This window comes from Gekko japonicus, unplaced genomic scaffold, assembly GCF_001447785.1.
Source record: "Gekko japonicus isolate JY-2015 unplaced genomic scaffold, Gekko_japonicus_V1.1 scaffold2224, whole genome shotgun sequence".
Taxonomy (NCBI): Eukaryota; Metazoa; Chordata; class Lepidosauria; order Squamata; family Gekkonidae; genus Gekko; species Gekko japonicus.
Window position 1 is genome coordinate 121,631 of NW_015164261.1, and position 21,530 is coordinate 143,160.

General features: G+C 44.3%; 2 protein-coding genes across 2 annotated transcripts in view; one reads left to right on the forward strand and one right to left on the reverse strand.

The window, feature by feature from the left end:
• LAMB3 (laminin subunit beta 3) overlaps nucleotides 1-6,669 on the forward strand; it is an 84,656-nt gene extending 77,987 nt beyond the window's left edge. The window contains exons 23-24 of the mRNA XM_015408717.1: nucleotides 2,800-2,953; nucleotides 6,429-6,669. Coding sequence (XP_015264203.1) covers nucleotides 2,800-2,953; nucleotides 6,429-6,568 — 294 coding nt within the window. The 3' untranslated portion in view covers nucleotides 6,569-6,669. The remainder of the gene's footprint in view (nucleotides 1-2,799; nucleotides 2,954-6,428) is intronic.
• Nucleotides 6,670-9,714: 3,045 nt separating this feature from the next.
• The window catches only part of CAMK1G (calcium/calmodulin-dependent protein kinase IG), a 41,866-nt gene continuing 30,050 nt past the window's right edge, over nucleotides 9,715-21,530 (reverse strand). The window contains exons 5-11 of the mRNA XM_015408718.1: nucleotides 19,750-19,873; nucleotides 18,079-18,154; nucleotides 17,562-17,674; nucleotides 16,570-16,648; nucleotides 14,547-14,634; nucleotides 12,915-13,339; nucleotides 9,715-9,805 (exon numbers count right to left, since the gene is read on the reverse strand). Coding sequence (XP_015264204.1) covers nucleotides 9,715-9,805; nucleotides 12,915-13,339; nucleotides 14,547-14,634; nucleotides 16,570-16,648; nucleotides 17,562-17,674; nucleotides 18,079-18,154; nucleotides 19,750-19,873 — 996 coding nt within the window. The remainder of the gene's footprint in view (nucleotides 9,806-12,914; nucleotides 13,340-14,546; nucleotides 14,635-16,569; nucleotides 16,649-17,561; nucleotides 17,675-18,078; nucleotides 18,155-19,749; nucleotides 19,874-21,530) is intronic.

The window sequence follows — 21,530 nt, forward strand, 5'->3', positions numbered from 1 at the left end:
GTTGCAACATTATTCAAGCAGCCTTAGTCAGTGCATTTTGGCAGATGCTCTAAGTTCTTATCCCAGCTTGGCCAGTAATCTGTGTAATGACTTGGGTCTCTAGATATAACACAGACTTCTCTTCTGCTCTTCATTGACTAGACTTTGCCCTTAGAGTCAAGTGATGATGAACTGATAGAACTCACAGAAAGTTCTTTCATGTCATTTTTGCATACTAACCATAACTATAAGATCAGCTTCCCACACACTGTACCCTTTTCTTGCGCATAAAATGTTTGTTATGAAGGGGAACAAGAAGGTCTACTAGAAAGAAAGATGTTTGCCAGAGACAGAGAGACCAGAGCAAGAAGATTAGGGCTTATTCACATGTTATAAAGTCCTCATGGCTGCCAGATATGCAGTACAGATGTTTACTGGAATTCCCTGCTGGGAACTCAATTTCCAGGCTGCTGAGGCCCAGTTCAGACACTGCAGTGTGCAGGAAGATGGGCCTTAAGGCTTACCCCATGCTGTATTCCCTACCTGAAATGGCTGCTATTTGCCTTGCTGGGGAAACTTTTATGTAATCATGGCCCCGGTCACACGGGCTGGATATCGTGGTGGTGGTGGTGGGGAGGCATGGCTAATTGCCCCGGCGCAGTTTGCTCCGCGATTGATCCACGGGTCCTTTCCTCGGCGCCGGCAGGTAAACGAGGGACCAGAGGGGAATGCTGTGTGCCGGCGCGATCACACCACGGGCGTCTGGAGGCAGCCCGTGGCAAACGTTTACTAGTACCTTGAAGGTACTAGTTTTTAAATGCACATTATCGGCGGTAAGCCACGGGTGCACTCCACTTCCCAGATGTTGGGGTGTGATCACGCCCGGATAATCCACCCACCTTTTGTGCCTCTCCTGCGGCAACTTTGCCGTGTGACCGGGGGCCATCAGTACATGTCAGTTTTCCCCACTGGTAAAATAGGGACTTCCTGGCTAGTTTCAGGTTGGGAAAATGGCACCATCTCCCCGTTGCTGTGGTGCTGATCTGAATCAGGCCCATAAATGCCCGAGAATGGAGTTCTTAGCAAGAAACTCCAGAGGCATGTCTGTCTGATAGACTTTGTAGCTGCCATGAGGACATGTGAATCAGTTCTTCATGAGTATGGTTTCAGAAAAACAAGCCAAAGTGAATCAAAGGGTGTCTGGGGAGGGGGGGGGAAAGCTAAAATATAAGAGGTAGAAACTAGGGAGGAGGATGAAGTGAAAATGGTACTCTCCTACATTTAAAAGAGGCAAGGAAGGAATCCTGCTCCTGTGGATAATCAGAAATTTGGGTAAGTGAGATTGCTGGTTATGAATGCTTCTGAGCTCTGTGGGAGGTTGGGCAGTGGTCCTTCCCCTATGGCTATGCTCAGGAACTAACTACCTTGTCTGCCAATAGCCTGTGGAGTAGGAGAGAGTGGTTAACAGGCACCAATGTCCTCCTTTTCTTGCCCCTGGCCTTTTTGCTTCCAGCATCAGCAGGTAAGGTCTGACATGTCCTCACTGGCCAACTTTTCAACCCTCTTTTATCCTTGGTCCCATTACCTGTACCAGCCTTGGCCCTGCCTCAACTCTCTCATGATAGACCCTCATCCCATGACAGGATGGAGGTAATCTTTCTCCTATGACATCACATCCCTGCTGAGCTCCCTCCTCTCTTCCAGGGGGGCATCCCTCTTAAAGTCCCATTTCGGCATCTAGCTCTGCCTGGACTGTAGGTGGTCAGACCTGGCCTCCCAGGTATCAGTCTGCTGTTAAATAGCCCATCCCCCTCTTCACCCTTTTTCACTACATTGTGGTTCATGCAAGGATTTAAAGAGCCACTTTTCTGTGTCAGAGTAAGAGTCAGGCATGTTCTTAGAGGACCTGGTCTGCCAGCAGATTCCTGGCACCAGTGTCAGTGCCTTCTCCCTCCCGGAGCAGGGACCAGTTGGGTGTTTGTGTGTTGTGGAGCTGAACCAACCTTCCCTGACAAGCCCCGGTGATGAAGTAGCATAACTTCTCTTAGGAAGTCTGAAAGATAGCTAAGGTTTCAGCATTAGTTCTATGGTATCAACATGATCACTTCATCAGTTGATCACAAGCTAAACATGAGCCTGCAGTGCGATGTGGCTGCGAAGAAAGCTGATGCAATCTTAGGATGCCTTAACAGAAGCAGTGTCCAGATCACGGGAGGTGGTAGTTCCGCTCTATTCTGCTATGGTCAGGTGTCACCTGGAGTATTGTGTCCAGTTTTGGGCACCACATTTTAGGAAGGATGTTGACAAGCTCGAGCGTGTCCAGAAGAGGGCAACCAGGATGGTGAGAGGGTTGGAATCCAAGTCTTATGAGGAAAGGCTGAAAGAGTTGGGTATGTTTAGCGTGGGAAAGAGAAGGCTTAGAGGGGACATGATTGCAGTCTTCAAGTATTTGAAAGGCTGTCATGTAGAAGATGGAGCAGATGTATTCTCTCTTGCTCCAGATTGCAAGACTAGATCTAATGGGTGGAAATTACAAGGGAGTCGTTACCGGCTAAATATCAGGAGAAACTTCCTAACTGTAAGAGTGGTTGAGCAGTGGAACAGTCTGCCCCCAATTGGGAGGTGGTGGATACTCCTTCGCTGGACGTTTTCAAGCGGAGGCTGGACGACCATCTTTCGGGTATGTTGTAGGGCTATCTTTCAGCTATGCTCCTGCAGAGTGCAGGGGGTTGGACTAGATGAGCTGCAAGGTCCCTTCCAACTCTAACATTCTATGACGCTATGATTCATCCATTGTTTTATTCCTCCATTTCCTGACAGGAATTTGAACAGGTAAAACAAAAATATGCAGAGCTGAAAAGACGGTCGGGGCAGGGTTCAAATTTGGGAGCACAAGGGACCCGGATCCAGAGTGTTCAGATGGAAGCCAACACATTGCTTAAAGAAACCTTGGCTATGGTGGCCAAGATGAGAGGTAAGTAAAACATGAGTGGAAGCTCACATGCCTTTTAGCTGACCTCACAGCCATGCTGTTTCTTGCATTGCCACACACAAGCACTCTGGACTAGAAATGTCTGTCATCACTGGAATAGGTAGTTCTTTATGCTGTTTTACATGAAGTGGGGACCATCTTGTTGCATTCTGGGGCCTAATGTGGAAAATTTGCTGATCCAGTTTCAGAAAAGCAACGGCCTATCTGAAACTGCAGTGATCCCAGCATGACTCAAAGCTTGGTTTTCTGGTGCTAGGTCCATTCAGAAGGAATATTAACACACTGTTCTGTACAGCCTCTCATAGGCTCACTTAATAACAGCCGACTGCCAAGCTGTGTTTTTCAATGCTTGAGTCACACACTTCAGTTTTAAGCATTCAGGTTTAGTGATTTCACTCAATATATTTTGGGAATCAGCCAATGTGTGGACTAAATGCCTTGGCCCCAGTAGCAGGTGCTGCATAAATAACTGACTGGCTCAAAGTCAGATTTTTTATTGGGAAGGAGGTTTAGCATTGCTGTCATTGATAAAGCCTTGCCTCTAATGAATGTCTTTCATTGAAGGTGTCTCTCCATGCCAGAGACTTGGCATCTGGCTGCTGCCAGCCAGTTACCCCCACTCATTGTTTACTGAATGCAGCAAGAATATTATTAAATAGGCCAGCCGGCAATTTCCCATGTAAAACATGACAAACATACATTATCACTGTCTGCTGACGTCAATGTTAAAACCCACTTGGCCTTGTCAGGAGAAGCTGCAGCTTTATCAGGAAGAAGTGCTAAACTGTTGCAGATTGGTATGGGCCGGTGGATTTCTTTAGTGGCCCTGATCAATGCTTGTTATTATGGGATCGCTGAGCAGTTTCCCCTCACTGGGGTTGTGGATGGGCAGAAAATCTGGCCTGCAAGAAATTTGTGGGAAGAGGCCCAAGCCAAAGCTCAGGTTATTAAAAGGATGAACGCTGTTTCTGAGAATTTATTAAGGTGTTTGTATTAAATTGTGGCAGTGACTAATTATGCATCTGTAACTATGCCAGTTTGCTGTAGTGGTTAAGTGTGCGGACTCTAATCTGGGAGAATGGGATTTGATTCTCCACTTCTCCACTTGCAGCTGCAGGATGACCTTGGGCAAGCCGTAGTTCTGATAAGAGCTGTTCTTGAAAAAAGAGCAGTTTCTGCCAGAGCTCTCTCAGCCCCACCTACCTCGCAGGGTGTCTGTTGTGGGGAGGGGAAGGGAAAGGAGTTTGTAAGGTGCTCTGAGACTCCGAGTGAAGGGTGGGGTATAAATCCAATCTCTTTTTCTTCTGTACTGGCCCTGCCTGTCTTGGTGCTGTTTTTTGCATGCATATGCACTTACTTCTCTGAGCTGAGATGTTTAAAAAGAATATTGAAGATGTGTACAAACAGCTGTACACCTTCAGTAACTTTGCTAAAAAGCAAACAATAACAGAATACAGATGGGAGGACTCAACCTGGGTTCTCCAGAGGTAAAACATAATCTTGACAGATGAAAATGAATGCCTTCTTTATAGTAAGAACCACATGTTGCATAATCTGTAAGGACATAACAGATTTGTCATCCTCTGGTTAGACAAGGGTGAAAAATCAAGAGCAGATACTGACCAATCTCTCCTTATATATAATTGAGTAGTGGTCCCACAACGTTCTATGCAGTCCAAAATCAGTTGGCTCCGTGATGCGTCAATCACAAGGTGTCTCTATCTACTGGCTGTGTTGCCTGAGTTCTCTCCCACCCACTGCAGCCTAGGCCACTCTTCTCTAATTGGGCCAGCGTTTCAGTGTCATTTGCATATGGAAGCTAACTGGACTTCACTCCATTCCGCACCTCAAACTCCCCCCCCCCATGAGACAGTTGGAACTGTCAGTTGCATATGGGACCTGCTGTATTGTGAGGTAAAATATGTCCTCACTCAAAACACATCACATCCCCTTCAAAAGAAACAAACCCAATAACACAATCATGCCACACCACAAAAAAGACAGATCGCACCACAAGCAGAATATCACAAGGCAAAAAATGATAGGAAAAAGTGCCAGCAGTCACCCCATTACTGCCACAGATATGTGGCAGTCAGGGCTTCAGAGCATGGTGGGGGCTGCTGGTGGGGGGAAAATGGAAAGCTGATCAATAAGGGGGGGGTGTAGGTTGATGCTTGGCTGGTAAGTAGATAGGGTTGCCAACTCCAGATGGGAAAATCCTGGAGATTTGAGAGATGGAGCCTGGAGAGGGTGAGGTTTGAGGAGGAGTGGGGCCTCAGACAGGTACAATGCCATAGACTCTTACCTCCAAACCAGCCATTCCATAATGGGGAACCACTGTTGCCAATCTCCAGGTGGGGGCTGGAGATCACTCAGAATTACAACTGCTCTCCAGATGGCATTGATCCGTTCCCCTGGAGAAAATGGTGGACTCTGTGTCCTTATACCCTGCTTAGGTTGCCATGGAAAATTGATTCTGAGTGCCCACGGCCTTGGCACTCCCCCAGAGCCTCTTTCTAGCGCTCATTGTATTTATTTCCACAATGGGCCTTATTCCTAGTAACTTTATAATGTTGAAGACAAGCAACATGGCTACAGTTCTCCATATAGCTTTCATTGCCAACTGCAAATGGAGCGATGAACAGAGCGCCCACACAGCAATTTTCCCTGCCCTTTCTTTGCCTCAGCCTCTTGTGTTACCAGAGGGCTTCTTTGGGCTTTTTTAAAAAAAACCCAAAGGCAGCTGACATTATAATGGTTTGTCTACTAGGTCCTCTGGATTCCTAGAAGTCTCTAGCCTCTTTTGTTGCGAAGATATAGGGGGAAAGGCATGTTGCCACGTCAAAAAGGGCTAGAGATTTCCTACTTGAGAAGTCAGAGAAACCTAGTAGATAGAATGTTACAACATTATATTGCTATTGTTAATTTTTTTTTTAAAATGGAAAGACCTCCGCAGTAGAAGAAGAGTTGGCTTTTATATCCAACTTTTCTTTACCCTAAGGAGTCTCAAAGTGGCTTACAATTGCCTTCCCTTTCTCTCCCCACAACTGGCATGTCATGACTCATGAGATAGGTGGGGCTGAGAGAGTTTTGAGAGAACTTTGACTGCCCCAAGGTCACCCAGCAAACTTCATGCAAAGGAGTGGGAAATCAAACCCGGTTCTCCAGATCAGAGTCCACCACTGTTAACCATGCTGGCTCTCTGGTAGAGTAAATGACAGACACAGTAGCGCTGAGGCAAGGAACATGGTGCTAGTTTTGGGAAAGATCAAAGTACTGTGGGGGGAAATACAGCAAATGGACAATTAGAGGATGATACTGTGTGGATACTCCCCCAAACCCAGATCAGTTTAGATGCCAAACTGGAGAAAACCCTCTGCATGAAAGCAGCTCAAATGAAGTCTAGAGGTAGCAGAGTTTTTTCAGCATGTTAACCCACTTCTCTTTAACCTTTCAGCTTTAGAAACAGAGCTCCAAGACAGCAACAATGCAATTATCCTTGAATCAGTCAAGCTGGCAGGCTTGGAAAAGCAAGTGGAAACAATTCGAGATCATATCAGCCACAGAGCAGCATACTTTGCCACCTGTACTGACTAGCATGGCTTATTCTCATTTCCTGGCTGGTGCCTTTTGCAAATCAGACAACTTCACCTTTTATTAAACAAAAAAACTCACCTTTTTGAACAAAAAAGAGCTCTTTGTGGAAGACCTTCCTTCTATATCGAACCTTCTGATAAAGGAATTGATGGTGGTTGTGTTAACTTATTTGTTCAAACATTTAAAGTTACATATATATATATATATATAAAATCTGCAATTCACTTATCGAATTAAAACCTTCTGATGGCTGCTTTTTATAGAACATATGTTTATTTTGCACTTTTCTTCCAATGAAAAACAAGGTTGAAGCTGAATTGGGGATTAGAAAAAATACTCGCAAACAGGCATGAATAGTGTTTTCACTAACAATAGCCATACAACTATATCTCAGGCTTCCGGGCGAATGACTGTAACAAGAAATCTGGTTTATTAGCCACCACCTGCATCACTGACAGCATCACACTTTGCAAACAAAGTATTGTAGGAAACAAATCTGCCATTACAGCTGGGGAGGGACCCCCAGAGTGAATTACGAGCCCAGTTTTGTCTCTATCAATAACTGGCAGGTGCTTGAAAAACAATCAGCTTTATTAAGCACAGTATTTATTGTACAGTTAATAACTTGGAAGCAGCAGTTAGCTATATCAAGAACATGGAAGCTGAGTAGCCTCCTCTACTTGTTCCAGTGGGACTGTGCAGAAGCCCTGTGTAAAGTTCCACTGAAGCAAATGACAACTGGGCAGCAGCCATGCTTGGCAGATTGCTCTCAAATCATAGATGAAAATAAGACAAATAAACCAGCAAAAGATGCTTTTCGTTTCAAACATCTCTTCCATAAGGGTTTGGAACAAAAAGAAAACACCTTGCAATTGGTCTATTGTTTTGCTGAACTACAGATGCACAACATACTTACACCCCAAAGGAAAAAGAAAAAAAAAGAAACAAAGCTTTTTTTATTTTTGCAAGGATGTAGATCAATTCACTGAAACTGCTAGCAGAAGCCTGGCATCTCTCTCTTCTATAAAAAACGTTTCTCTGTTTGAATGAAATGACCCTTCTAACGTTTCAAGGTAATCGCACCATCAGATTTGTCAGGCCTCTGGATGGCCACCTTTTCAATGAATGGCCACTGCCATCTGAGAATGCAGCTGTGCTGGGCAGAATTTAGGCTCTTCTCTCTTTTTGCACTATTGATGTTTGACTTTGAAGCACAGAGAAGCCCTTTGAAGCCCTTCTGCAATGGAAAGGGGGGGGGAATGAAAATAACTTGTTCAGTCATTCAATACAATTCATTTAAAGTATTTCTATTCTGCTTTTTGGTAGAAAACTGAGTTACAAAAAGCCCCCCCCGTCCTGAATAATGATCAGAAAGACTCAAAAGGTGCCAGATAGGATGCCAACTTCAAGGTGGGAAATTCCTGGAGATTAGGAGGTGGAGGGTGGAATTTGGGGGGGGGGAAACACCTCAGCAGGCTATAATATCATAGAGTCCTTCCTCCAAAGCAGCTGTTTTCTCCAGGGGAATTGATCTGTGTTGTCTGGGGATCACTTGTAATTCTGGGAGATCTCCAGGCCCCACCGGGAGGTTAGCAACCATATGCCAACATCCAGATAGCAAGTGAAAACATGCAAACCACAAAAAAAACTCCTCCACACCAAAAGCTCACTGAAAAAACATGATCTTTCCTAGGTTTCTGAAAGCTAAAGGGATGGGATTGGGAGGATATGCCTCACAAGGCAGGTCGTTCCAAATTCTCAGTGCTATGGACTAACACTGAAAAATCCCTGTAACATGTGTGACTCCCTGCTCAACCTCTGATGGTGGTAGAGGAACACAGAACTGAACTTCTCTTGGTGACCAGCTAGGCATATTCTAGAGAAAGAAGTCCTTGAGGTGTATCTGTAGGTCTTTACCATTTTTATCTTGCTTGTAATTTTAAAAAGTCTTATGAGGTTATCCTGCCAACCGAGCAGTTCGAAAGCAAGAAATTGGAAGTAGATAAATAGGTACCACTTCAGTGGGAAGGTAACAGCATTTCGTGCGCCTTGGCATTGAGTCATGCCGGCCACATGGCCACGGAAACATCTTTGGACAGCGCTGGATCTTCGGCTTGGAAACAGAGATGAGCACTGCCCCCTAGAGTCGGATTCGACTAGCTTTTGAGCAAGGGAAACCTCTACCTTTAGCTTTTTTGTATTTGGTTCTTGCTATGCTGTTCCTTTCAGATATTCAACTTCACTCATCCCAACAGGGCAAATGGTCAAATTCTATAACTGCCTGTACTTATGCATTCTGTGTTGTGGCCCCCACCTTCTGCAATGGCCTCCCTGATGAGGTTAGGAAGGCTCCCACTCTCCTGACTTTCTGCAAGCTATGCAAAATGGAAGCATTCAAATGGATACATAGAACTGTAATGTAATGAAATGGTCGGAAAGCTGCACTGGTGAAAGCGATGGGACTGTGAACTATACACCACTATACTGCTACCTAGGGCACTAAGTATGCTCCAGACTTAGGGTTGTCAGCTCTGGATTGGGGGTGGAGCCTGGAGAAGGCAGGGTTTGAGGAAGGCAGGGACCTCATTGGTATGTAATGCCATAGAGTCCACCCTCCAAAGCAGCCATTTTCTCCAGAGGAACTGATCTCTTTCATCTGGAGATCAGCCATAACAGCGAGAGATCTCCAGGCAGCACCTGGAGGTTGGCAACCCTATCCAGATTAGGTAATTTCTACACCACTCAATGTATCACATTTAAAAGCTCATGTTTTTTTTCAGCTCTGTTTGAGATTTCTGTTTGTTTTCAGGTTTCTGTAGTCCAAACTCTATTGTATTGATCATAGGACATCCCGTCCTATGTACTTAATAAACCTCTGTCACGTCACCCCTCAATCACCGTTTCTCCAAGGGTTGGATCCAGCCAAGCTTTTCTCTGTCTTGCCCAATTCTTCTCCTTCCTACAGCCTCTGTCCTGCATGGCTTTTATTCATTGTCCCCAACATAGCTTTTTTAGATGGTCAGAGGAGATCCCGCCACTCTTTTTCATCAGCAGAAAAGCTGGCTGGATCCAACCTTATGAATGCTTGTATAGTGTATCATTTACCTGTAAAAGTGTGCATATGATTCATATGGCTGTTTCTCCAATCACATGATCAAACAAACTCCAGTTTGCCCAGTGCCAAAATACGAGTGGTTACCGGCTTTCCCTGGAACAAGGACCTCTGATTTGAAATGACTGAGATTTGGAAAAGAAGAATGGAGGAAAAGCAAAATAGTGAATTTCTTTCATGAATGGAAAAAGCAACGTTTACTTATTTAGAGATGAGTCAGCTCATCAGCAAAATGTCAACTTAGCTATTTGATTCAAGGATGAGTTCACTAATAAATACCAGCAGTAAAGGTGGTAAGCTACCGATTTTTTTTTCTGCATGCACTTGAAGGCCAGCCATAATTTTAAATATATATATTTCTGTGTGTGTTTTGTGTGCTTGCCTGGAAGTTATGGTTGACTTCTGGCAATCCCTACTGTGGGTCTGGACAGTTTTCAGAGAGGTGGCTTGATTAGCCTGCCTCTGTGTCCCGCCTCTGGTATTCCTTGGAGGTCACCCTTCCAAGTACTTGCCAGAGTCGGCCCTGCTTAGCTTCTGAGATCCAACAAGATCAGGCTTGCCTGGGCTATCCAAGTCAGGGCAATCAAAGCTAAATCTAGAATGAGACAAAATAGCAGTAATTTTTCTGCGATTATCGAAAAAATATCTTTAAATAATGTTTTAAAAAATCCGAGACAGAATTCAAGGTCCAATCCAGTTCTAGTCATGTGCACATAAATTGCCCACAACAGCCACTGCCTCTGAGCATGCTCAAACCCAGCCATATCCCAAGATGCATCCAGTCCCTTCAAGGGGAGGCAGTTCCCTGCACTGTATGTCTATCCATATGAGCCTTTGATCTTAATCAGATGCTTGCACAGTGGCCTGCTTTGGCATGCAGACCTGCCTTGTTGGATTTGACTGACAATCTTTCATTAATTCATTTGAAAATTAACGAGAAATGGTTTTTACAGAGGCAATTTGAAAAGTAAATTAATTAAACTCTCTGGCTTCACATGTGAGACCCAAAAGCACATTTGAATTTCTTATGTGCTATTAACTCCTCGTGAGATTAGGGTTCATACAGGATAGAAGATGGACAATTTTTTTATATGTGGCCCTGTCCAGAGACTGAAAATGGGGTGTAGATAAAAAATAGGATGGTTGGTGGGAGGGAATGAGAAAAGAAAGCAGTGAAAGTTGAGGATATGGGGCCACTAGAAGGAGGGGAAAAGGAACTAGTGTGAAAGTGAGGTGCACCCACAAGTCCTTGTGGGTCCCCCACCACTCAGTTGGGCCAGGCTCAGTCAGCACTGCACTGTTTTGGCCAGAGTTTTCCCAGGGAGAGGCTGCCAGGCAGAGGGAAGGAAGACAGAGAATCAAATAAAAGTAGGTTGACTGGTAGGTGGGAAGGAGAGAAGGAAGCAGGAAAGGGGGGGAGGATTTGCGGGCTTTCAGGAAAGGGAATGAGGAAATAACAGGGGAGGGGAGATGAGATGCCTCTCATAAGTCCTTGTGGATCCCTACTTGTTCCATTCTATTTTCCATTGTTTCTATTTTTTGTGATCCTAGTCCTGTGGCATTGTTCCTAGATGTCTCATCCTATAGGATAGCATTGTTTTACACTGTATAATCTATTGAGTCTCAGAGCTCTTCCGCATTCTGATTTTCATCACTTGTGTGTTCCTATTGCTTCAGGGTCCCCCCCCCCATGTGTTTTGCTCTCTCTAGAAGTCTCAGAAGGAGCAAAACACATGTGGAAAAGGGCAGAGGGGACCGAAAGAAATAGGGACAAACAAGTGACAAAAATGTGAATGCGGAAGAGACCTCGGTGGTGGGTGGGTGATAAATAAAAGAAGTAAAGAAAATAATTTTTGTGAAACAAGATTGTTTCAAGCCTCATACATTACCATCAGGAAACTTACAATGCAAACAAAATTGTTGTGTCCAGAGGTCATTTCGGGGGGGAACGCGGGGGAACGCAGTTTCCCCGGGTGAGGTGCAGGGGGGTGGGGCACATGATGAAGCCCCGCCCCCTGCTTCTGGCCACCCCGCTTCCAGCCCTCATTCAGCCAGGAGGAGGCAGGAGAAGAGGGAGGGTAAGTTGCTTCCTCTCCGCCTCTCCCCACCCCTGCCTGCCTGGGGCCAGGGAGGGCCTTTGCGGGGCTTCCTTGCACTCCCGCTGGCCTTGCAGGTCCACCGCTGGGCCCCTGATGTCAGGGTGTGTGGCATATGCTAATGAGTTATGCTAATGAGTTCCCCTAGCTCTTTTTCTACGAAATGACCCCTATCTGTCTCCAATAATACTTCTCTTGAGATGGGGATCTGTGGGCTTCCTTAAAAAAAAGAAGGTAAAGCAGCAACCATTTGGGGAACCATTTATCTTCTATGGCTTTCACATTGTTCTGTACTATTGTTTTGGAACATTATTAGGGAAAAATAAGAATGCAAATAGCTGGTACTTCTATCCCCATGACAGAAGTTTATATCTTGCTGCAGTGACTGCATGCCCTGCAGTGGTCCCAAAATCAGAGCCCAACTGAAATGTGGATGGGCAAGTACAGACAAGTACAGACAATGGACCAAAGCAGGCTCAAGTTGTTGGATCATAGTCATTATATGGTATAGATGTGCACTAAATGTCTGGTGAATTTGGTGTAGATGTGCACTAAATGCCTGGTCAAAACTTCAAAACCACTTGGCTGATGCACCCATAGCGTGCCAACTTTTAACTTTTATAAAGTACATGGTACTACAATCCAAAATGGAGTCCACAAAGAGTGCCACTTGGTAGCATTCACTGCAAAGTGACAGTGAGGAGGAGAAGAAGGGCTTTTTCTGCAGTGGTGTTCATTGTCTGGATCTCCCTCCCCAGGAAACCTTGTCAGGCAGACTAACTCACTTCAGATTTTTAGAACAGTAATAAAGACCTTTTTATATTTAATGCCATTAGAGGCAACAAGAGGTGTTTGATTTTATCTGATTGTTTTTGATGGTGCTACTACTTTTGATTTTGCTGTTTTATGTGGCTGTTGTCTTTTATGGTTTATGTTGTGGTGTTGGTTTTAATATTGCATCTAGTTTCCTTTGGTGTTGTAAACTACCTTAGGATTCCTTGCAGGGCAAAAAGGCAATAGCTCAGTTTTTAAATACATATCTCACAGCTTGGTCTATACTGTCCTCCTTTGTTCCCAATAGTAAACAATAATTAGAACATTTTGTTTAATAATGCCAGATAATGAAGCCAACACTTACTGGGGCTTAACAGTTCTTTTAAAGAGCACTGACTCTGAACAAAAGGTTGGTTTCACTTTCTCATGTGTTCCACATGCTGAAGAGCAGCCAAATGGAGATCTGTTTGGAGAGCTTTGATCGTCTGCTGTTGCTGTGCAGGCATTCATGGGAAGAGACTTGCTAACCAGGTGCTTCAAATACGTTCTGTCTGTCGTTTTGTTCTGCTCATCAGAAAGATCTAGCACATTGTGGAATGGTAACAGAGGCATCAAAGTATTGGCATCTTCACTGGGTTGCTCCTGACTGGTAACTGGTGGACTGTTTGGTCTTGATGTATCTTGCACTTCTATGACTGGGAGACTGCTTCCAGCATTGGTGTCTGCATGGTGGCAGTTCATGTGGAGTTTCTTCATATGATGAACGACAGCTGCAGCATTGAAAGCTTGCTAACAGAGAAGAAGACAGTGTGTTTTGTGAAAATTCTTGCCAGAATCATGGACATTGGTTCCTTTCAGATGCTACTTCACTAGTGGTGTCTTATCCTTGGAAGTGGACCTTGGGGTGGTCTTTCCCACACTACCCTCATTACAGGCAGAAAGTAATCAATGAAACAATATAGATGTCAGGTTTCTTTTAATCTAGGATCTCCCTGCCCATGCCTATGGAGACAAAATAGCTTTCTAGCCTGCTGGACTGTTGGGGTTGGGGGCAAAGTAGTATATGAACTATCTAGCTGTGTCATAAATATACATTTACAAAGTGGATGTAAGGGTTGCATGAAACTTTTAAGTTTCCTTTATGTGTAATGTCACCATATTTTAACATTTCCACCCAAACATTCTAAAACACCTTCATTTATTATGGATATTACGATCTATAGCATCCCTGAGTTGCCTTATAAAAGCAGTTTCTGAGCATTATGGATGTTTTGAGTCTCTAACCTAAACGTACACACACATACAAGCATGCATGCACTCACAACAAGGTAACCAAAGTACCATGAAAGACGGCATTCCTGAAGCACCCACAGGCTCACACAAACAGAAAGGGATAGAATAGTGGTGCATGCTACTGATCCAATTGTACCATCCAGCATCAGCTAGGATTCTTGCATTTGCCAGTTGCCATTTGCTAAGGCAGATGTGGCTGCTAGGGGGTAAAAGGTTCAGCATAAGCAAGGATGGCCTGCACAAGTGAATGGTATCATTGACTAATAAAGGTTGGTAAGAGACTTATGTCATTGCAGTAGATGACTTCAGCCCACTGAAATGACAGGCAGGAGCAGCTGACCCTCCCTATCCATGACTTACAAGATCTTACTCTATGGTGGTGTCCAAGAGTAGCAGTGACCACTGCTGCTGCCTTGACATTCAAAATACCTTGGAATATGTCAAAACCTCTGAAAGAAATGGAGTATGAGCTTGCAGTTAAGACTCTGGATTGGGTGCCTATGCTACTATTGGCAAATTGCACAGTTGGAGTGGTTTGAAAGGGAAATAACAAGGCTGGTTCAGGTCCCACCAGTGTGCACCATGTAATCTTTGCATAGTCTGAAGCAAATCACTCCCTCATGATCTGAAAAATAGCATGAATCCCAACCAATCTCACAGGGCAGGTGACTGAATGGCATGCACTGGGATGTTAGCAACTTACCTTCCACTTGCTTCTTGCAAAATTTTTCTGGATCTGCGCACTGACAGATGGGTATATGTCACGGTGGAGGGCTGTGTTTCCATTAATCCTACAGATGGAGTGAGAGGAAGAGCAGGTCTGTAGGCAGATGGCGCTTACAAGGCATTCTGCATTCTTGCAACAGCTCCCTAATTTTTTATGTTCAATCAGTAATAATGAAACCCAAAGGAAAAGTTAACAAACTACCACATACACAAATTCTTCAATGGTTGCGGGGGATCAGAGTGTGGAGCTTCTATCCCTTGCTGTATTAATGGTGACCCTGTATAACAATAGTAGTTCTAATCAACCTGCACTTTCACAAGCCTTTCCCATAATATTCCTAAAAGCACAGCAGCAGGTCAAAGGTTTTTTTATCTGTCTCCTTGTTCTGCATATAAGCCACAGTCTATGGAGATGGTAAGTATATCTCTTGAGCTGGGCTGCATGTACTACATACTTCACTCTGGGGCTTGTGTGTTTGAATGATCTTGCAAACACATAAACATATGAAGCTGCCTCATACTGAATCAGGCCTCATAATCAGTCTGGCAAAAGCTCTCCAGAGCCTTAAGTAGAGGTCTTTCACATCAACTCTTACCTGATCCTTTCAACTGGAAATGCTGGGGATTAAACCTGGGACCTTCTGCACACCAAGAAGATGCTCTGCCACTGAGCCTCAGCCCCTCCCCCCCCACAAAAATGCTCTCCCCACAGAAAACAAGAAATAAGACAGAAGGATTCTAGCCTGGCCTTTTCCTTGACCTCCTTACTTTACAGAAGAGCATTCAGTTATGTAAACCCTCAGTTTCACACAGGATTACCAGGGCCTGGATTATACCTGTTGCAGAACAATGCGGTAATGAGATGGATGAGTACTGAGGAGGTAGAATGGACTGTACCAATTCAGACTGTAGGTTAAATGTTTCAAAAGTTGTCCTACGTTAATGAAGTCACCCTACATTATTAAAAAGGCAAAGTAACACAGACTGTGAAGAACTAGGCTAGAACCTTTTTCTCTGGTGTGCTTTTTAAAGTTTGCAGATTTTTTATATGGGAAGCATTACAAATGTCTGCCCCACCACAGTCTTCAGAAATAACATCCATTTTACCATCCCAGGATTCTGCTACACCAGTCTAGGTTTGAGAGAGGCCATGTCCAGCTGTTACAGTGAATCTGTATTAATCCATTTATGGACTGATTTCTCACATTCTTCTATCTCAGTAGCTGGCATTAGAGGTTTAAGAACACCCAGAGCACAGAACTGTTTGCTATGGAAAGCCGGAAACAGAAGCATGGCATTCAATTGTCTGCCTCTATACATTTAACAAGGTGCTGAGAATTCTGTCTGGTCATCCTTTCCAGAACTACAGTCCACAAGGCTTGGGTCCAGACTAAATTTTCCGCTCACTTTTGTTAGTTGAACAGAATTTTCCTGACTTCCACTGGTCTCTTTGAAATTCTAATCCTGGGGGATGAGGGGATTCTTGGGGATGGCATGAGAAGCAAATTGGGGGATTGAAACAGGATGGGGGAATCCGTGGAAATGACTCTCCCCCTTCAGTGAGCAGGAAATTTAATCTAGATCCAACCCCAGGCTTCCTGGGAATAGGGAATGAATAATGATATTAAACCAGCCTTAGTCTTTAGTGGGAATATGCCCTGTGAGAGGGTCTAATTATGGTATCTCACTTGCATTGATACCAAACTGTGCTAAGTTGTCCTACTGCCCAGTTTTACTACATATTGTAAGGGCAATTGCGTTTTTTTAATTCTTAAAAATGATGTTATTTTTAACAGCCCCGTACTCCCAGCACATGTAACATGAAAAATTATAGCTCCCTATTCACATTCTCCTCTCTACTGGCCCATGCAGATGGCAATTTCAAAGAAGACAATCCTGTTTCATAAGCCATGGCTGATGCCACAGCAGTTAAGATACCATTTGTCATTACTACATCCCATAGTTGCACTGTCTGATTGCAATAGCATCATTGATCCTACCAGGGGTGCCTGAGAGCTTTCTCACAGGTGAACCTCTCACTTGGATCCTTCTCCAACAAGTGACAGATGAAATCCTTGGCTGTTTGGGAGGAATGAGGAGAGTCAGTGATCAGCACAGGAGATATGCACAATCTGGGAAATGAGACAAGCAAATGAAGGAAGCAAAAACAATCTGTCATAGGATTCACTGTTCCAGACTTTTCCTCCTATGAAACATAAAATGGCTCATGGGTTCTTGCTTCACTCATATCATAATGGGAATATAATGTGCATTGGCTGCCATGAAAACATTCTCAGAGCATATGGCCATAAACACAGGAAGCTGCCTCATACTGAGTATCCAAGAAATTGTTCCTCTGTCCCACTTACTAGTTGAAGCATGTTATTTTCCAAATGATAGTGATTTCCACAATCAAGAAGAACTCATGTGCTTTTGATAAATCTCTGACCATCATTAGTTGCTTGGTGAGAGGCCTATGCACAACCAAATTCATAACACCACGAAAGCTTCGGTTTGCCAGATCCCCCCTGGCCACAACTGGGGAATAATGGGGTGGGGTTGCCAGATCCTGGTTCAGAAACTCCTGGGGATTTGGGGAGGACAGGGACCTCAGTGGGGCAATGTTCCCTCTAAGCTGTGGAGTCTTGTGAGCAAAATTTCTACTTTCTAATCTACTGGCATTAAAGCTGTGAGTGAGTGATTCAGCTACTGCATTAATTAATTTGTTCTGGAGCCCTCCTTCCTGAGCTAAGACAAAAATGTGTGAGCCAGAGGCTAAAAAACTGTGAGCTACCTCACATTAACTCAGCTTAGAGGGAACACTGCAGTGGGGTATAATGCCCTAGAGTCCACTCTCCCACACATTTGTTTTCTCCAGGGGAACTAATCTCTGTAGATGAGGTATAATTCTGTGGGATCCCCAGGTCCCACCTGGAGGCTGGCATCCCTATGAAAGCTGCTGAGGGATTTTGCGATGGAAGCAGAAAGGTACCTGATTCAGAAATATCATCCCAAAATGGAGATTCAAATTCAAAGTAACCTTCTTTGATCTTTTCAAACAGCTTGGACTCTGTCTCTTCATAGAAAGGAGGATACCCGCACAGGCTAAAGTAGGTTGGGAAAAAAGCAGGGTGGGGGTTTAGCTTAGATGATGCTGTAATACAGTCCCCAAAAAACAACCACACACAGAGCTTATTCTGAAAGTGGTGATACAAAAGAGGTTAAGGGGTTCATTACATCAGTGCAAAGATTCAGGGACTTTCCCCATTCAATAGACTGTAAGCCCTATAGATAGGGTTCTGAATACATTTTTGTTATCTCTGTAGTATCTAGCACAGGGATGTCAAACATATGGCCCATGGGCTGGAATAAGCCCACCAAGGGCAGTTCTTTTTTTTTAATCGACATGCCACAAATATCACACACGAGTAGGATGGCTATTAAATATTGGGAATGTTTGTGGACTTCTTTATAAGCATACTCTGCCAAAGACAAGTGATGGCACTTACAGGATATAAGTAATTACTCCTATTGACCAGCAATCCACAGCTTTGCTATATGGCTTTTGTTGTAGCACTTCTGGAGCTGCAAGAAATCAAAACAATATCAAGGTAAGAAACAATGTGAACAATTCTTTAAAAAAACAACAAAAAAAATCAGCACAAAGATCTCTTTCAATGTTTCAAGAAAGAAAGAATGAACATAAGAGATCAGATTGGTGGTCCATTTAGTCCAATGTTCTGATTTGCACAGTAGCTACCCAGTTGCCCTGGAGGACCACAAACACGGCATAGAGGCCAAGGCCGTCCTGTGATGTTGCCTCTTAGCAATGGTATTCTGAGACTTACTGTCTCTAAATGTAGAGACAGTTACTATGGCTAGTAGTTGCTGATGGACATATCCCTCATGAATCTGTCAAGTTCCCTCTTAATGCCATCTATGCTTGTGGCCAACACTCCATCATCTGGGAGTGAAGTCTACAATTTGATTACAAGCAAGCAAGCAAGCAAGCAAGCAAGCAAAAAGATACTAAAATGACCCAGAAAACCGAGATCCCATTTATGCAGCAGGTGATGGCACCTACCATGGTAAGACTGAGAATTATTCTGTAAAGTATATATAAAACAAAATCAAGAGACTCACAACAATCCATGGGAAAAATCAGAAGAATATTCGAAGGTGCCAGAGACAATGTATCAACTTATTACAGAAATTCACCCAACGAATATTTTCCAATTGTTATATAACGGACAGGTTTTCTTCCCCCCCCTGCTGTTTGCCCCCACCAAAAGCAGGAAAGAAAAAAAAGTTTGGTTCTTTTATAAGTGGTACAAAATAACCATGAAAAGCAATACCTAGAAATGCATCAGGTGAATTTGTGTAATAAGTTCATCAGTTGTCTCTGGCACTTTTTCATACTTTATTTAACTCATACAAAACACAGCTTGATGTACTGGTAGCATAGAGGACAAAATTTTACAAATTTCTAAGTCAGTGTCTAGACAATAAATTATATCTCTCCCCCTCCCCATCTTCCCAATTATTAAAGCAGCAATACTATGCACACATCCTTTAAAACCCACTGACATCGATGTTCAGGATGTGTTAATAAATCCCAATTTCAAAATTTGGAACCTCCAGATGAAACAGTTTATTCCACTAACAAAAAAAAAAAATTAAAAGACATCAAATGAAACAGGGAACTGTGGGGGAGGGGCGCAGAGGTGGCTGGGAACTTAATATCCTATTCAGGGCTTTTTTTTGTAGAAAAAGCCCAGCAGGAACTCATTAGCATAATAGACCACACCCAACAGCAGAAAGTCATTAGCATATTAGGCCTCACACCCGACAATGCAGTTCATTAGCATATTAAGCCACACCCCCATGCCTTTCCATGCCTCCCTGATCCTTCCAGGCCCCCCCGGCCCGCCTGCCTTGGAGTCGCACAGGGGGGTCATTCTCCAGGCCTTCCCTCTGTAGCCACGCACGCAGAGGTTTTGGCTGTAGTGGGCGTGGCCAGCTCTGAAGCTAGTCAGAACTCCGTTCCTGTGCGTTCCTGCCCCAAAATAGCCCTGATCCAAATATGATCACCGCATTTAGATAACCTCGCTGGAAGGAAGTTTTCGTTCTTATTGTAATATACAATCCCAGTAACAGACAATCCTATTTTTGTTGCTTACCAACATAGCCTGGTGTTCCACATGCTGTAGACATGATGCCATTCTGCTCCATTTTAGACAAACCAAAGTCAGTGATCATGATTTTGGAGTCCTCTTCAGGAGTTAGGTAGAGCAGGTTTTCAGGCTGTGGACAAAAAGCTGTTATCCCTCTCAGCTAGCAGAGATGTGAAATGACTGAGATTGTGGCCTAATGAGCCCTAGAATATAGTCACGCTCAATACTGAATTCAGGATGGCTTACTTCTGGTTAAGAGCTTCTTAAGCCACTATCTTACTTCTGCTCAGAAGATAGAAACTCAAGACCAAATCTACATTGAGCAAATTTTTCATCTGTTGCAGACTTGACTTATCTGAAGGTTAGGAATGGGAAGAATGAGAAATGGTTAGTCAAACCAGAAAACTGTACGCATGACATTCTAGTGCTGATACTGTTCCCAGTTTCTTTCAGCTATGTGTTAAGACCATGGCAAACTATGTCTGAAGAGTATTCAGATATGTGGCTCAGTACAGGGACCTCTAGATAGGCATACTTTGCAGATAATTTAGCAGCATTATTGTCAAGAATAGAATAAGGCCCATTGTGGAAATAAATACAACGAGCTCTAGAAAGAGGCTCTGGGCAGGTGCCCTGGCCTTGGGCACTCAGCATCAATTTGCTGTGGCAACCTCAGCAAGGTATAATGACACAGAGCTTACCATTTTCTCCAGGGGAACTGATGTCTGCCATCTGAAGAGCAGTTGTAATTCTGAGTGATCTCCAGTCCTCAACTGGAGTATTGCAGCAGTGGTCCCTCAGGAGGAAATGGCTGGTTTGGAGGGTGGAGTCTATGGCATTGTATCTGTCTGAGGTCCCACCCCTCCTCAGCCTCCACCCTCTCCAGGCTCTACCCCTCAAATCTTCAGAAATTTCCCAACCTGGAGGTGGTAACCCCATTTCCTTCCCAGCCAACCATCAACATACCATTATCTGCCCCTCTGACTTCACCATCTCTTCCCCCCTCCCTGTAGCCTTTGCCTAGGAAAAGTACAGTCTTTCTCCACAGTGGTCATATCATTCGCCTCTCCCCCTTTTGATTTGCAGAACAACCATGTGAGGTAGGTTACACTGAAAATCAGTGAGTGGTCTGAAATCACCCAATCAGCTTCCACAGGAAGAACCTGGGTCTGGAAGACCCTGCTCTGAAGTGCTAGCTGCTACAACACACTTGCTGTCTTGGAGGGGGGGTTCTGCAGCAGGGTATAATGACACAGAGCCCACCATTTTCTCCAGGGGAACTGATTTCTGCCATCTGGAGAGCAGCTGTAATTCTGAGTGATCTCCAACCCTCACCTGGAGATTGACAACAATGGTTTCCCAGGGGAAAATGGCTGGTTTGGAGGATGGAGTCTATGGCATTGTATCTGTCTGAGGTCCCACCCCTCCTCAGCCTCCACCCTCTCCAGGCTCTACCCCTCAAATCTTCAGAAATTTCCCAACCTGGAGGTGGTAACCCCATTTCCTTCCCAGCCAACCATCAACATACCATTATCTGCCCCTCTGACTTCACCATCTCTTCCCCCCTCCCTGTAGCCTTTGCCTAGGAAAAGTACAGTCTTTCTCCACAGTGGTCACATCATTCACCTCTCCCCCTTTTGATTTGCAGAACAACCATGTGAGGTAGGTTACACTGAAAATCAGTGAGTGGTCTGAAATCACCCAATCAGCTTCCACAGGAAGAACCTGGGTCTGGAAGACCCTGCTCTGAAGTGCTAGCTGCTACATCACACTTGCTGTCTTGGGGG